The 17,445-nt window shown below is 31.3% G+C and overlaps 1 protein-coding gene across 1 annotated transcript; it reads right to left on the bottom strand.

The window, feature by feature from the left end:
* Positions 1–521: 521 nt before the first annotated feature.
* On the bottom strand, positions 522–6,705 carry LOC131595230 (triacylglycerol lipase 2). The gene is made up of 9 exons (XM_058867531.1): positions 6,471–6,705; positions 6,008–6,124; positions 2,632–2,772; positions 2,085–2,195; positions 1,822–1,965; positions 1,426–1,466; positions 1,240–1,319; positions 1,017–1,112; positions 522–916 (listed from the first exon to the last, which is right to left on the bottom strand). The coding sequence occupies exons 1-9, from the start codon at positions 6,642–6,644 to the stop codon at positions 588–590; spliced, it is 1,233 nt and encodes a 410-aa protein (XP_058723514.1). The 5' UTR covers positions 6,645–6,705; the 3' UTR covers positions 522–587.
* Between the last annotated feature and the right edge of the window lie 10,740 nt (positions 6,706–17,445).

The raw sequence follows: 17,445 nt of genomic DNA, 5'->3' as shown, positions 1-17,445 counted from the left end.
TTAACATTTTCAATAGCCTCAACATCCATCCTGTTTTGAATAAGATTATTTTGTGCTATCTCTAACTCCTTTCTAGCTTTTTCCAACTCTTGAGTTACATTGGATAGAGATCTACTGAATTTGGTTAGCTCAAGTTTCAATTTTTTAGAATTTTTATTTGACTGAATATTTATAATTTATATAAGATTAAGGTAAAATAACATTTGTATGTTGATTGAGTAATCACCTGCGTTTTACTTGAGTGAAATAGTGGACAAAAGATAAAAGTTGATAAGAACTAGAAGTTGGGGAGATTTTTTTTAACTTATCCGACATGAAGTTTGAGAATACAAGTGACTTTTAAGCATGAACGTGGATTGCGGTAAGAAACATTTAGATTTCTTGTTTTATAATTTAGTTCCTTGAAGACAAGGACCCATTTAGGTTTGAAATTGATTTCCTTATACTATGATAATTTGGTTTTGGTAAATGTAGAAAAAACATATACATTTTTACTAGAAAAATATTGTTAAATATTGATCCCAATGACAACCTAGTCCATAACATTTAATTTGTTTCTTACAACTTGATATATTTTTGGAATATTATCAAGCATTACCTTGAGAATTGAAAAATGAAATAACAGATTTATACACTATGTCCTTAGCATTGAACCCCATAATATAATCAGCATGAGCATATTCTTTCACAAATTGAACACTTCTTTTATCAACATCATGAAACTTAAGCTTGTCAAGTAAATTCTCAACATCACGAACATCAGAAAGTGCATCTTGTCCTCCATAGCTAATGAAGAGAGGAAGATCATGTGGAATATTTGAGAGGTTATATATTGGTGGAACTACTTGTCCATAGTGCACAATGTTAAGATCTGGTCTTACATAGTTGAATTTTGATAGAACTCCATGTCTAACAACTGCATATAGTTCAAATAATATTACAAAAAAAGCTTTTGAGTATTAAGGAGAAATTAAGCATAAGAAGTGAGTTATACAAGGTGGATGAGAATATCTTACTTTGAGACAAGTGTACCATGTTCTTTGTTGATGTTGATTGAGGTTCATTCATCAAGAATCGGTCAACAGTTGAAGAATTGAGACAACAATTTTTACCTGAATTGGACATTTATATTACATTAAATCATAAAAATCATATCTTATAAATATGTATATTGGAATGTCAAAAGAAAAAAAATGTTATAAAAATTAAATTATTAACAAGTTGGGAAGAGAGTTAGACCAGTTAATTCAGTCATTAAGTCGTAGCAGTCTATTCCAGGGTTATCACACATAGGCTTGAGAAAGGCTTCAATAGGTAATCTATTCAAGCAAGTTTAAAATATGCATTAAATAATGAAAATAATAAATATATTAATGAGAAATATTTCAAATTTTAAGAGAAAAAATATAAGTTTAATGTTCTTACCCTTTTGGATTAAATTCTGCAACACCAATTAGTGTAGTTATCTGTTTGACAAAGAAGAAGAAAGTATATCAACGAGAGAGGTTAGATAACACCGACATCTTTGAAAAAATATGTGTTTATATCTATGTATGTGTCAAAATTAAACACTTACCCTAATATTTATGATTATATTTAATTTATTTATTTTTTAAATTATTATTAATATTATCGTATCAGAGTCGTGTTCAAAGTATCTGAACTTCATATATTAGATCAGATACCTTTATTACACTATATAACATTATGTAACAATGAGACTTCAAATTGAACACATGTTTGAGTCTCTCATACTTGTAGGTGTTTCATAAATGTAAAATATAGGAATAAAGAGTAATAAGAAGTAGTGTTGTTATGTACCTCACCAACAAAAGATTTGGCTGCAACTACACCAAGTGCAGTGTTCATGTGACTCAAATAAGCAATGGGGCTCAATAAAGCTGCTGATTTCAACTGGTTAACCAATTTTCTTTCGGAGAAAGAAGCTAAAGCTATTAAAGTTCCCTGTCAAACACAATCTTTTAATTTTAGACAAATAGAATTATAAACCAAAGGTGTATATGATTTAAAATTAAATAAATAAATAACACAAAATGTAACAAAAATAGTAAGTAATTTTATACCAATGAATGGCCAACATAATTAATCTTTTGTCCTGTTTGACTATACACATAATCAAACACAGCTGGTAAGTCATATGTAACAAGTTCGTCCCAAGACCAATTCCAGAAGACCTGCCATAATATTACATATATAAGTTCAATTATTAAAGAGTCAATTTATTAACAAAATTCTTAATTGGCCCAGTGATAATTATCGTCAGATTTAGTAGAGAGGATCACAATTCGATCCTCACAACTGCGACCAAAAAATCCTAAAATCTCTTATAATCAAAACTGAACTCCAAATCAAATTAGTCGGTCTAATAGACCGGATACAGGTTAACACATACATTTATTTTTAAATATTATTTTTATTTTATTACGAAGGAAAAACATATTACTTTGACTTATATTTGTAGATCAAATTAATATTTTAGTTTCTCGATAAATAAACTGAATGGTCTTTGTGTTAGACAATTTGACTATTCAATTACAAGTCAAAGTAAGCATATAGAAAACATAATAAATATTTTGATCTTTTAATAATAAAAAACATAAAATATCGAACCGGGTTAGATGGGTCCAATGAAACATGTCGGCGACTATGTTTGGTTCCTCTAGTATTAGCAATCCAAACATCAAAACCATGATCAGCTAAAATTAGAGGCAAATCTTGTTCTGGGGAGTTCATAAGCCATGTCATACCATCCTGCATTCATATGGTACAATGTTCAAAAAATTATTGTTACACAAAAATATTTCACTAGTAATTTATTTAATCACGCCCACTGTTTATCTCTTAACTTTAACATCTTTCAATTAAAAAAACTTTCAATTACTTGTTAACTTATTTGTGTTTTGTGCTATCAAGAGGAGGAGTGTCTGGATCACTTATTCTACAATTGTAAAGTTACAAAGGCTGATTTGGTTAGAAGAGGAGAAGTGGTTGGCTATAACAATGATGGTAGATGGTTGTTTGCGGAGGGATTCTCTTCAATGGTGTTAGAGTTTTAAGATCAAGAAAGTGCAATGGGGAAGGATGGTATATTCTGGTTGGCGATAATGTGATGCGTTTGGAGTCTAAGGAAAGATATTCTGCTTAATAACGCGGTATGTAACCTGTTTGATCTGTCTTGGGACATTAAATTGACGGTATGGAAGTGGTCTTCTATAGACGAAATTTCTTACTTCAACTGTAATTTTTATAAGTTTTGCAAAAAACCTTTATCTTGTTTAGCTTAAGTTGTTGTTGGTTGGAAATTTTTCTTTTCGAGTTTCAATCGGTTCTTTGTATGCGGGAAAGAGTACCCTTAATACTCTTTGAATAAAATTTTTGCTTACAAAAAAAAACTTTGTCTTTTGGTCATGATTCTCAATAAAAAAAAGTTTAATACTAACAACACCTTTTATTTCACGAGTATATATAATGCCATCTTGTTATTCCTAAAGTTAAGAACACCTCTTTATTGAAAGACTTTTGACCTATCTTCTTAGTAGGATCTCTCTATAAGCCAGTAGCTAAATTTATGTCTAAGAGATTAGGGTCGATGATGGACAAGTTGGTCTCTCCTAACTAATCATCCTTTTAAAAAGGGTGGATGTTGGGTTATAGAGTAGTGAATGTTAATGAGGTTATTAATTTGGGTAAACACACCAGAAATGATTGTTTTATCTTTAACGTTGACTTTGAGAAAGTGTATGATTCAATTTGTTGGAGCTTCCTAGATTATATGTTTATCAAATTCAACTTTAATGATACGTGCAGATCTTGGATCAGAGCCTATGTCTTTTCTAAAAATCTAGATGTGTTGGTCAATGGCTTCCCAACTCAAGAGATTAAGATCAAAAGAGGTCTCAGGCAAGGAGATCCTCTAGCTTCACTCTTCTTCCTCGTAGTGGTAAAAGGTCTTAGTAGGCTGATTAAAAAGGCTTATAAGCTTACTCTCTTTACAAGGTTTAAATTAGGCTCCTTTTAATTTGGGGGTCTCACACCTTCAGTATGTCGATGATACCTTAATCTTGGTTGATCCTTCTATTGAAAACTTATGGTAGGTCAAAGTTATTATGAGGGGGTTTGAGATAGCTTCAGGTCTTAGGGTCTTAGGTACTTCGGACTGCCAATAGAAGCCAACCCTCGATTAAAATCTACCTTGGAACCTCTATTTAACCTGGTGAGGAAAAGACTACATTCTTGGAGTCATAGGTTTTTCTGCGTAGGAGGAAAAGTTATTCTCCTAAATTATATCCTCAATGCTTTCCATATTTTCAATCTTTCCTTTTTAAAGTTTCTTATGAAAGTTTGAAAGAAGTTAGTTAGATTGCAGAGGGGGTTCGTTTAGGGAGGTGTGAAAGGGGGTTTCAAGATATTCTGGATTAGGTGTTCTGATGTGTGTAAATCTAAGAAGATTGGTAATTTAGGTCTTAGAGATTTTTGGCTCGTTAATTTACCACTCTTAGCCAAATGGATATGGAGACTTCTATCATGTGCTTTTGGTCTTTGGTATGATAACTTTTCTTCAATGTATGGTGCCTTCATTGTCTCCTCCTTGTGCAAGAGAATGTCGTATGGGCTTTGATCTGCTTCTTCTTGGTGGAGAGGAATGTCCTTTTTTGGAGACCAAAAGGATGATCCTCACAATTAGCTTGAATAAGGGTTTGTTAAAAAGGCCAGAACAAGGCTTCTTACATCTTTTGGGAAGACCTGTGGTTAAGAATTACACCTCTTAAAGTTAATCTCTGAGAATTTTCACCATTTCCCAAATTCAAGAAGGATCTCTAGGTGAGATTATGAGGTGGGAAGATGGGAGAATTTATTGAGATCTTAGATAAAGGATATATTTTTTTCATCTATGAAGAACCTTTGGTCTCTTATTTCTTCTTGTTTCTCCAAGAGTTTTCATTTCAAGAGGAGAGTGATATGGATTTTGAGGCATACTAAATATGGTTTTTCCTCTGTGGCGTTTGCTTATCAAGTCTGAGCATACATTTTTCCTACATATAAGGCTCGTTTATTGAGGGTGATCCCAACTCTTCCCTTTATTAGGCTCCCTCTAAGGTTGTGGTTTTTTCATGGAAGCTTTCTTAAGATAGGTTTCCATCTAGAGAAAACATGTTCAAGCAGAAGGCCATTGTTAACTCGAGGAGTATCTTTTGTATCTTGTTCGAGGATGGGCTTGAATAAACCTCTCATTTGTTTATTACATGTAGCTTATCTTTTAGTGTCTGGTATATGACTTTTAGGTGGTTAGGTGCAATAGGCTCTGCTTAGGGAGCTTGGGATTACTTTTGTTTTTTTCCATTACTTAAGTGAACGACTATGATTTGACATGTTGTGGTGTGGACCATCTGATCGGTGCGTAATGATAAACTTTTTTTTTAATCGTCAACAATGCGAGAGAGGTGGAGGATAAGAGCATTTCTTTGGACTTTGAATTAGTTTCTTAATAGGTTATCGTTGAACTCATTCTCTTTCTCTGTTATGCTCCAAAACTCTATCATGTGTCTGTTCTAGAGGTGTTCACCAGTTTTTAAAGTTGTCTGTTGTTACTTTGGTTTGTTGATGGTGGACCTAACAGTCTGAGCTCTAGTCGAGTTTCTATTGGTGGGCCTACCAGTTTCTAAATGATTATTATTTTTTAAATTAAATATTTTAATTATTATTATATATAGTACTTCGAATATATTAATAAATTAATTTAATAAAAGTATAATATCTCATAATTATTTTATTTTATTTTAAAATTTATGTGAAAAATCTTAAAAGTCATTCATTATGAAACGAAGAGAAATATTACTATATTTTTAGGTAAATTGATAAGTTGCTTCTTCTAATACCAAAAGCTATCAAAATATAAAATCTTTGACAATTCATTATATTATTCTAATGACAATGAAAAAGTATTTGAAGTTGAAAAAAGGATGCAAATGAATTTTGCTAGACTTACCACTAATACTCCATGTTGTAATATCACAGGTGGTTTCTTTGTCCTCTCATTTTTAGCTTCATTCCTACCTTCTGGAATTCTTTGTATGCTTAAAATATATCCATCTTTAGTTACAACCTAAAAAAATAAAAAGATTAATTGAAACACATATTTAATTAAATATATGCATGTATATACTAATACTAAATTTGATATAATAAGATTTATCATTATTATTTTGGAAACAATATTTCAAATTTGCACTAGATTATTTATTCACAAATTAAAACACCTTTACCAAATTACATTCTAGCTTGTTATGCTTAAACTTATACTAAATTTGATATAATAATGTTTATCATTATAATTGTGATTTTTTTTTCAAACTTGCACTATATCATATTTATTCACAAATTAAAGCACATTAGCATCATAGATGGTATCCAACTTGTCCTACAAAATTTTACATTAATTTTAATATTACCTGAATTTCTTGACATTTGTATCCATGAACAATAATAGAAGAAGCACATATCCCATCATCAATTGTAGGAGAAATTCCAACTTTTTTTCTACTAAAGGAACCAAGATTTAAAGATTGAACTTGATAAAGAAAAGTTGATACAACTAAGAACAAAAGCAAGACAGAGAATTCCATTAAGTGTGGAGGAATTATGTTAACAAGGTTTGAATGTTTGAATGGTGAAGAAGAACTATTCTCTTTTTATACTAACTAAGTATTGTGTACATTAAATTAAAAAAAAAAACATAAAGAATGTGAAATGGACTAAAAAGAGTGAGAAACATGGAATGTGAAAAGGAAAAAGTATTTGGTTCTATAATTTTCTGTCTATTCAATAACTTGACTGAAAAAAAAGTTATTTCTTAATGTGAAGGTATGTGGTTTTTTGATATTGGGTGGGGCCACTAATGCTTTGAGTACACTTACATTATGGGCAACAATTTAGCAAATTAATGTGAATGGATATGGCATTTTCAACTTTCAATAAATTAAAGATAGTTTGACACATTGAAAATTGATACATTATTCATTTGTGTAAATGTGCTATGATGCCAGCACTTATGTAAAGTTGTTGTCGTGTTACATATGCAGTGTGGAAATGATCAGAGCACTTTATATATATATATATATATATATATATATATATATATATATATATATATATATATATATATATATATATATATATATATATATATATATATATATATATATATATATATATATATATATATATATATATATATATATATAGGGCCGTCTTTGAGGGCGTGCAAAGCGGGCTACCGCACAGGGCCTCAAATTTTCCAGAGTTAAACTATAACTAAATAGGGCCTCATAAAATATCAGGTAGGTTAAATCATGAGTACATAGGGCCTCTAATAATTTTTTATGGTTGAATTGCGGCTAATCTACACAGGGCCTCCAAAAACTTGTGACGGCCTTTTATATATATATATATATATATATATATATATATATATATATATATATATATATATATATATATATATATATATATATATATATATATATATATATATATATATATATATATATATATTATATTTGGTTTTTATGAAATATACTAAGGCTTTATTTGATAACAGTCTTTTTATTATGAGTTTATAATTTATTAACATGTTTGGAAGTTTTAGAATCAATTTTAAAGGTGTAAAATTGATTTTGGGTGATTTTAAAATATTTGATTTATCAAAAGTAAAATTGATTTTGGGTGATTTTGAAGTATTTGATTTATCAAAAGTAGAATTGATTCTAATTGAATCTAGAATTTGTAGCTTTTTCCTTCAAAATTGATTATTGGTATTTTTACACTGAAATTTATTATTCAACTCACTTTTACATAAATTTTTATGTATCCAAACATAAATCAATTATACTAAACTCAATTTTGTTAAAATCAATTCTACTAAATTTTATGTTCACCGACAATCCAAACATATTTTATAATTTATTTTTCAAACGCTATTTTAAATAGTATTTTAACTTATATTTTATAGTTTATATTTTTTTTTTCATTTTTATCCTTATTATTTTAACTAAAATTCACTATTATTTTTATAATTATTTTAATTTAAAATAAAGTAATTATATATTAAATGTCTTTTTTATTTTAATTTTATCTATTAATTAAACTTCTAATTTAACTAAACACTTTAATTAATTTTTTTTTCACAGAACACTTTAATTGATTTATTATGTACAATAAGTTATAAACTATCACACACTATTCATCGGCTAGAAGTTATAAGTAATTTATCACTGGACTACTATTTTAAGCTATAGACAGTGCAAAATATTTTTACACTATCAATCAATCACAACCATGCATCCAATTAAAACACAATTTTAATTTAAAAAAATTAATATGACATGGTAAGTGTAAAGATTTTGATTGGATGTATGTGTAAAGTTTATTTACACTGTCAGTGCACTACCTTTAAACTCTAACTAATTTATCACTGGACCACTATTTTTATCAAATTTTTTTTCAATAAGCAATTGATTACGAAATCGCACTAGGAGTGCAACCCAATCGGACAAATTACAATAAATATCAGACTAATTTATCAAACTAATTTTTTATTTTTCTTAAAACTTTAATTCCTCTAAATTTTTTGTCATTATCTAAAGTTTGTGTTTGATCATCAATCTACTGTTTAAATGAGTTTTTTCTGTGACACATCATCGATAAAATCTCAAAATATCAGTAGTTAATAATTTAATAATTATTCATATATTTATAACTTTCAAATTTGAATCAAACTTTTAATATAATAATTAAATAAATATATTATTAAATTAATGATATTTTAAGTTTTTAAAATTTCATCTCATTTTAAAAAATTACTTGGAACATTCTACATGAATTTATAAAAATAGATAATGATTAAAAAAATTAAAATGATTAGTGTTTAAAGAAATTTTAAAATAATTAAAATTGAAAGTTAAAATATTTAAGTGAAGAAAAAATATAATTCATCCTAATATATGTATAGAATTAAAAAAAATAAAAAATTTATGCAATAAAGTTATGTTGAGTAAAATAAAAAAATTTAAAAAAAAGAAAAGGGAAAAAGTTTGATTGAATTAATTGGTGATAATGAAAAGGATTCTGTAAAGAAAAAGAGAAAAAGAAAAGAGATAGTGGTCAGTGGGTGCAGAAAACATGATTGCTTCATTTACTCTTAAAATGAGCTTTTGCTTTCTTTTCATTAATATAAACAGTAAGTCATAAACTAAGGACATAAATGATGGTGCATTTCCCAATTGCTGCCATCTACTTTTAGTGCTCCAGAAGAAAACGGAAAAGAAATCGTGATTAATGGAGTGAAGAAAAAGTAATATTCCTTTTAGATGATGATGATGGATAGATCAACATGATCTAACATCAGTGTAGGGACTATGAAGGATTTTCTTACTTCGTGAGATTCAAACAATCTCATTTACTTATTGTTTTCATCTAGAACTCGGTTCACAATCTTAATGGTAGATGATTGTGGGACTTGGATCCTGGATCCATGATCATGAATGTGTGATTTATTGTTTTTTTTTTTTTTACATCTAAGGATGTATATTAGGGGTGACAAAATAGACAGAGGCCTGTTAGGTCGGACCGCGCACCCGTCAATTAATGGCGGTTTGGATTAGAATTTTGGATCTGTTGTCCACCAAAGCTCACCAACTAGGGGTGAGAATAGGTTGAGTTGAGATAGGCTTTGTCAAGCCTGAGTCTGGCTTACTAAAAAATTTAAAGTCTAAGTCTGATCTTTTGTATGTCAAAGGCTTATTTTTCAGCCTGAGCCTAACCTTTTCGAAGGTCTGGTTAGCCTATTAGCCCGTTTAAAAAGCCTATATCATTTGATCATATATAAATAAACTCATCAACTAATATTTAAATATACTAGATAATCAAAAGTATGATGAAACTAAATGTTTGTTTATTGACTTATTTGATCTTAGATAATAGCATAAGTTTTGTGAGATTATTAGTTTTGGAGAATTTATGAAAACAACTTATGACATTATTCTTAAGGTTTTTTTCAATTTATTTTCACAAGTTATTCAAGATAACTAAACTTTACTTTTGTATTTTATTATAAAGGGTTAAATAAGTTTTTGGTCCCTATAAATATTGCAGTTTTCATTTTTAGTCCCTCCATACCTTTAAGCAACGGTTTTTACAAAAAAATCGTTGTCAAAACCAGCTAAAACCGTTGCCAAAACTCAGGAGGGACTAAAAATGAAACTGCAATATTTATAGGGACCAAAAACTTATTTAACCATATTATAAAGTACAAAATACAATATAAAAAATAATAAATTTATTTATATTTATTAAAATAGGTCGGCCTGATAGACTTAAAAGGCTTTTTTCATGACATGTGACCTAGCCTATTTAACTAAATAGGCTTATAAAAAAAGCCTAAGCTTTCTCTACTTAAAAAAAAGTCTGGCCTAACCTTGGCCTGTGTAGGCTAGGCTGTAGGCTTCTGTTAGTTGGCTTGACCTATTCCCACCCCTACCGTCGACCATCAAAGCTTGCTCCGCCAAACTCCACCGTCTATCAAAATCCTCCTTGTTCGTTAAGCCTGTCCCGCCTTAAGTTTGTCCCGCCTTAAGCTCGTTCTTTTTTAGTTACTTCTAGTTATTCTAATTCTTGATGTTTTTATTTTATATATTTATTTATGAATATATGCAATATTTTTGAAAATTCTAGTAACTCACACGCGATGTCGTACTGGATGTTATGACATCCACAATAACACATTACAAAACGTTAAAACAGGAACGCACAACAACAGTAAAGAACACACAGAATTGTTTACCCAGTTCGGTTCAACCAACCTACTTTGGGGGCTACCAAGCCATGGAGGGAATCCAATATAAGCAGAATTAATTCGGAGTTAAAATCCCTCGTTTACAACTCCTCACTTAAGACCTACCCAAAGTATTTCAATCTATTCCTAGACTGAGTATCTCCACTCATTCCCCCTCAATCACAGCAGTGATTACAAATAAACATAAAACAAATTGAGAGAGAAGACACACTTCAAAAACACACCTTGATTTGCTTAAAAGCTTCAATCAAGAGACACACTCTCGTGCTTGAAAGCTTAGAGTGACAAAATATATAAACAACCTATTCCAATACAATCATCACAAGACAATTGCTTGGAGTACAAGAGACTAAAACACACAGCTACAGAACTACGGTTCTTCACAATTAACAGTCTTTCTCTCTGCGTTTCAAATTAGGATTGCAGACTTTTTATATGCAGCTCTTGGGCCTTGGGCTTTTTTAGAAACAAATTAGGGTTAACCAATTTAACCTAATTTACACGTCATCTGGTTGTTACAGAATGTGTTGTCAGCGAAATCTTCTAGACGAAATATTCAGCACACAATAAAAGGTTTCCTAAATTGTAGATTGAGAGAAATCAGGAAACACAATTAATAAAATATAACAGCCCCTGCTGTCAGACAAGGATGTCATGACATTGGTCATGACATTCACTAACAGAACCTGTATTAGCTTAACATATATGCAGCCTGCATAACACAATATAAAACATGTCATGACATCAGTCAAGACATTAAACACTCAGGTATGTTTTACCACAAATGCAGCCAACAAGAAAACATCTACAATCTCCCCCTTTGGCAAATTTTTGGCTAAAACAACCTGTTACACCATATCAGAGAAACACTTGCAGCAGAACAAACAACCAAACACAATCAGAGCTAATATAGTTCAGCATACCACACCTCACTAATACCTTCAGTATGCACACACAACCACAAGAGCAGCTGTCAAGTATAACAGAAGTAAACTGCTATACTACACACAATCAAACACACAGATCAACATAAAATAAGCATAGAATTGTTGACCACACATACTTGTTATTCTGGGGTGACATACTTCTCCCCCTGTTTGACCACAAAAGTTGTCAAAGCAAACAACTGTCTTCCCCCAAAATTCAAAAAGGTACTAACAAAACTTTAAACAAAACTAAATAGAATAAAACTCAAACAAAACTAAACAGAAGAGATCAAAACAAAAAAAACAAACAAAACTCCAGCTGTATTTACTACACAGAGTCAGACCCTTGCAATTAATGCTTGCACCCTTGCAATTAACAGCACACCAAACTAATACTTCACAACTGAAACATCATAGAGAAGCAAAATCTTTTTCCCCACTTATTTCAATCGCACTTCTACAGACAAACGATTAGAAAAGCAAGCAAGCATCGACAGTGTTTCACACACATGTCTCGTACTAAGGAATAAACAAAATTATACAACCTGGTCGGTCGGACCAACCAGGCTCTGATACCACTAACGTAACACCCTAAACCCCGCACATGAATATTTGCATGAATTAATTGTAAATACAAACACAATGGTGTCAAATACATCATAAAAACACATCTTAATATGTTACAGGAGTTTCAACATAATAATTCATAACAAATCATTGCATACTCACTTCTAATTTAAAGTGTCATGGCAGCGAAACCATCACAATAATTAGATATAGTCTCAACTTTCAAATTTAATAATCAAAATAAGAGAGCTAAAAAGGTCAACTCAACAACCAAATTCTCAACGAAGGAAAATAGTCTTACGACTTCAGCATAACAAACATAAGAAATTAAAACAATTATTCTCGACCTAATGTTACATAATCAGAGCAAGAGGCTATTACATAGAGTGATAAAACTACGGAAGTAACTTCAAGATTATCTTCCACTTACTTCAACAAGCTACTCCTGAGTATCTGCATGATGCACATGTAAGGGCAACATTCAAACATAAGGGGTGAGAATACAATTCAATATTTAGCGGTAAGAACAATTGGAAGTAGAATAATCACCACATCACAAATATATCACAACGACATAAACATCTAATTAGCTTATTTCAAGTTCATAACACAGTGAATCAAATTGCTATCCTTATTTCATCATGTATTCGTCAATTATCATCAATTTAACAATTAAATTCAAGAACCTACACATATTGTATTCATCCCTAAAACCTTTGAAGCTCATTAATGGGAAATATACATGAACACCATAAAGAAAAATAAAATTCTATTCAACAATCATCACCAATTCAAAAGAAAATTAAATCATATTCTACCCATCAATCCATACCCTATTATTGAACTGAATTCCCACCCTTAATTGATTATTCCAGCAAAGATGAACAAATAATAATAATTAAATAAATCACAAAAATTATTTTATTTTAATTATTAAATAATTCTAGTAATTTTAAAATACTTCACTCATCTCTAATTACTCTCCACACCCCTCTACCTCATGGTCACACACCCCCAACCATCCAAAATAATTTAATTTAATCAAACAAAATTCATAAAATTTCTAAATAAACGATATAATCTAAGCCTATGTTTGGAAAATTTCAAAATCACGGTAGAAATCCACGGAAGCTTAAAAGCTACTCCTACTTGCTTATAATAATCACGGTGAAATAGCTGTAAATCGTGCGGCAGCGACAATTCAACGTGCTAACAAACACACTAAATTGGGTGGTACAAAATACATACGGAAACTCACACACTATTGGAAGATCAACAATCATAGCTTTAGTCTTGATTTTCAAAAAACAAACATCACAAACACTTTAACGTTATCTTTCAAGAATTTCTCCACTTGATTAGCATATATAAACCACAATTCTTCCTCTTCATGAAACTCAAGGAACGACACTGAATTGTTGAAACAATTGATATGAACATGGTTAAACTCCAACCAAATCATTCCCAAAATAACATCGAGTCGACAAAGGCAAATATATTTAGTCAATCTCGAAGTTATTACCATATATAGTAATAGGAAAATTCAAACAAACCTTCTCAATAATCACTGAACCATTAGCTGGAGTATCAATGACCATACGACCACTCATATAAGACACCACAAGATTTAACTTTTTCACACAATCAAGAGATATGAACGAATGTGCCGCACTCGTATCAATGACAAAAATCAAAGGGACACCATTAATAAAAACACGTACCTCAAATCGGATTATCAGACTCAAAAGTCTCTGTTCCACCTAATTGAGCTTACTTCGATTTCTGGCACTGAGTACGAATATGACCTTTCTCTCTACAGTTGAAACATGTTACCACCCTAATGTTGCATTCATTAGCACGATGTCCCCGTTTCCCACACATGAAAAAAATTCACATCACTACATTATAAAGCACGATGACCCAACTCTTTAAATTTGAAACACTTAAGAGAAACATGAGCACCTCCCCCTTGTTTCTTTCCCACTTGTAGAATTTTGTTAGAAATTATATTTTCCTTTATCAGTTGGAGTTACATACTACATTTTGTTACGATTCTGACGCCCATTCTTCTTCTCACTCGCACTCTTCTAGTGAGCAGATCTTGCCCTGCTATCTTTATCATACATTCCTCACTTATTCATTAGCATTGAGAAACGACATATCTCCTGATAACTAATGAAATGCTTGATATCAGGATGTAAACCACTCTCAAACTTCACGCACTTAGAAATTTCAACTTACACACCATTATAATGAGGACAAATCTGACCAACTCTTCAAAATTAGCCGCATAGTCAGCCACATTCATATTACCCAAATTTAGTTGCAAGAAGTCACTCTTTTTCTTGCTGTGAACATCCGTCAGAAAGTACATTATCTAGAAACTCAATCTTAAAATTCACCTAAGTAACCTCAGTACTTGTAGCTTCTATTCTCTAACGCATATTCTCCGACCAGTACTCATCCTCCTCAGACAACACATGCGTACCAAATAACACCTTGTGTTCACTAGTGCATGCCATAACTCAGAAAATCTTCTCGATCTTTTGAAGCCAAGTATGAGCACGCTCATGATCATACCTTCCTTTGAACATAGACATATTGTTTCTCTGAAACTTTCCTAGACCACAAAACTCATCAACCACTCCATGTTGATTCTGCTGATCCTACAGAGCCGTATTCGCTTGCCCCATCACATGAGCCATAACATCCAAAGAATCAACATTCGCACGACCATTCCTTTAAGTCATTTCTTTATGCACAGTCAACCAAAACACATTAACTATTCGTAAATAGTAAAGTAAACATCGTTTAACGAAAACAAGTATCGAAAGTGTTCCCACACATGTCGCATACAAGGGTATAAACTTGTTTTCAACCTAGGCCGAATAGACCAACTTGACTCTGATACCAACTATATAACACCCTAAAACCTCAAAAATAATTATGAAAGATAAGCAGTTACTTTTCCTCCAAAAATAGGTGTTACACATGCTCAACTACAAACTCATCCAAATTAATACTTAGAAATAACAACAAAGCTCAAATTTGTCTCAATAAAGAAAAATACCTGATTAATTAAAATAATCCAAACAATAACTCAAATAAAGATATAAAGTTCCTAATTCTAGTGTTACAAATCAGAGCATCAACAAAACTAAATAACATGAAAACTCAAATAAACAAAGAGGCATCAACACCATCCTCCAGCTCAAAATAACAGTTACTCCTCTTCCTGATTATCTATACTTCATGAGAATACAGAACACCACAAAAAACAAAATAGGGATGAGAATAAATTCACAGATGTTAATGGTGTAATAAAAAACAAGGATGGTTATCAACATCAAACACACACATCAATTCACAACCACAATAATTACAACACAATATGAAATGCTTTGTAATCCTCCTCTAATATGCATGTGGTACCAAGTTGTTGGATATTGGAGTTATGTTACTGAATTATCCACGTCTCTGGTTCTTCTCTAAATTTGAAAACGACATTAGTTCCTCTATATATGAACCGTCCTTGATTACTTATCTCTGATATACATGAATGAATGGATTATATTAATACATTCATAACTCATATTCAAACAATAATTAACATCTCAACTCATTATCGACAACATAAAATACTCTCATCTCATACTCAACAAGGTTCCTCTCTGAATTACTCAACTCGAATATATTACACAATTACAACTCAATAAATATATAATGATTTAGAAATACTCATCAAACGAATAAAATTATATTATTGTTCACTAACATAATAACACAGCTCAAAAACATGTCAGAGTTACTCAACTTTTAACTCTGATAGCTCATAAAGTCTTACTCTATAAGTCCTCGTGAACTAAAAATTAACTCTTTTGTTTTGGCGACCTTATTCAGGTAATAATATAACTCAAAAAAAAAATCTTAAGAGTCAAATATCTCAATTTTAACTCTACAACTCATCAAATTTAACTCTAAACAACTCGAAAACAACTTTGACAATTCTAACATGTTAGAGTTACTCAAACAAATAAAAATAGGACTTATAAAAACTTAAAGGAAACTCTAAAAAAAATCTATTGAAAACTCTGGCATGATAGCAAATTGCTAAATATAGCCAAATCACTCAAATTACTCAATATTTTAAATTCTAATTCGAGACCCACCAAACAGCACCGAAAAGTCACCACAATAAAAATCACTTGAAAACTCATCGAAATGGACAACATAATCAAAAACACCAACCTGTCACGCACCGACCCGCGAACTGCCGCTGCCCAACCACCTGACGACTCGCGCCATGATGCGATACACCACGACCATTTGAGTAGATTACGGCTCCAAATCGTCGAGTCACGGCCTGCAACAAGTGCACCCCGCGCAATCACTACAAGAAAACAACACTTTAGCGTCGGTCACAAACCGTCGCTAACATCTTAAAAACCGACGTTAATAGCTGTTAGCGTCGGCTTAGTGTGGGCGTCGGGACCGTCGCTAAACACCCCGAAGCTAACAGTAGCGTAAGGCCGTCGCTACAGTAGCGTCGGCCTGAAGCAACGCTAAGCGGTCACTGCTCGTTGTCCATAGCTTATACCAAAACTGTAGCGTCGGCCCACACCATCGCTATTATATGCTACGTGGCACCATATGGTTGGTGTTTCCTTTTACCAAGATTACATGTTGTCTGTAGCGTCGGCTCCTTGGCGTCGCAACATGATGCCACGTGTTTCAATATGATAGGGTAGTTGCCATTTGAAGTTTTACGTTTTAATAGTAGCGTCGGCTGAAGCCGACGCTTTTGTTTTTTTTTTTTTTTTTTTTTTTTCTACCCAGCTTTTGCAAAAAATTATTTTTTTTTTGTCTAATCAGTTTTGATTGCACCTATAAATTATAAAATATGATACAATAATATAATTTAATCATTTTGAAATAAAAGTAATAAATTGTAATCTAAAATCCATATAACATAAAATAGGTGTACCAAAACAAACAACCTATTCAACATCAGAACAATACATCCTGTTCATAATTAGGTGTACCAAAACAAACAGCCTATTCAACATCAGAACAATACATCCT

The sequence above is a fragment of the Vicia villosa genome, linkage group LG4 (genome assembly GCF_029867415.1).
Source record: "Vicia villosa cultivar HV-30 ecotype Madison, WI linkage group LG4, Vvil1.0, whole genome shotgun sequence".
NCBI classification, from domain to species: domain Eukaryota; kingdom Viridiplantae; phylum Streptophyta; class Magnoliopsida; order Fabales; family Fabaceae; genus Vicia; species Vicia villosa.
Note: the sequence above shows the minus strand (reverse complement) of the source record. Positions and strands in the feature narration are given on the sequence as shown.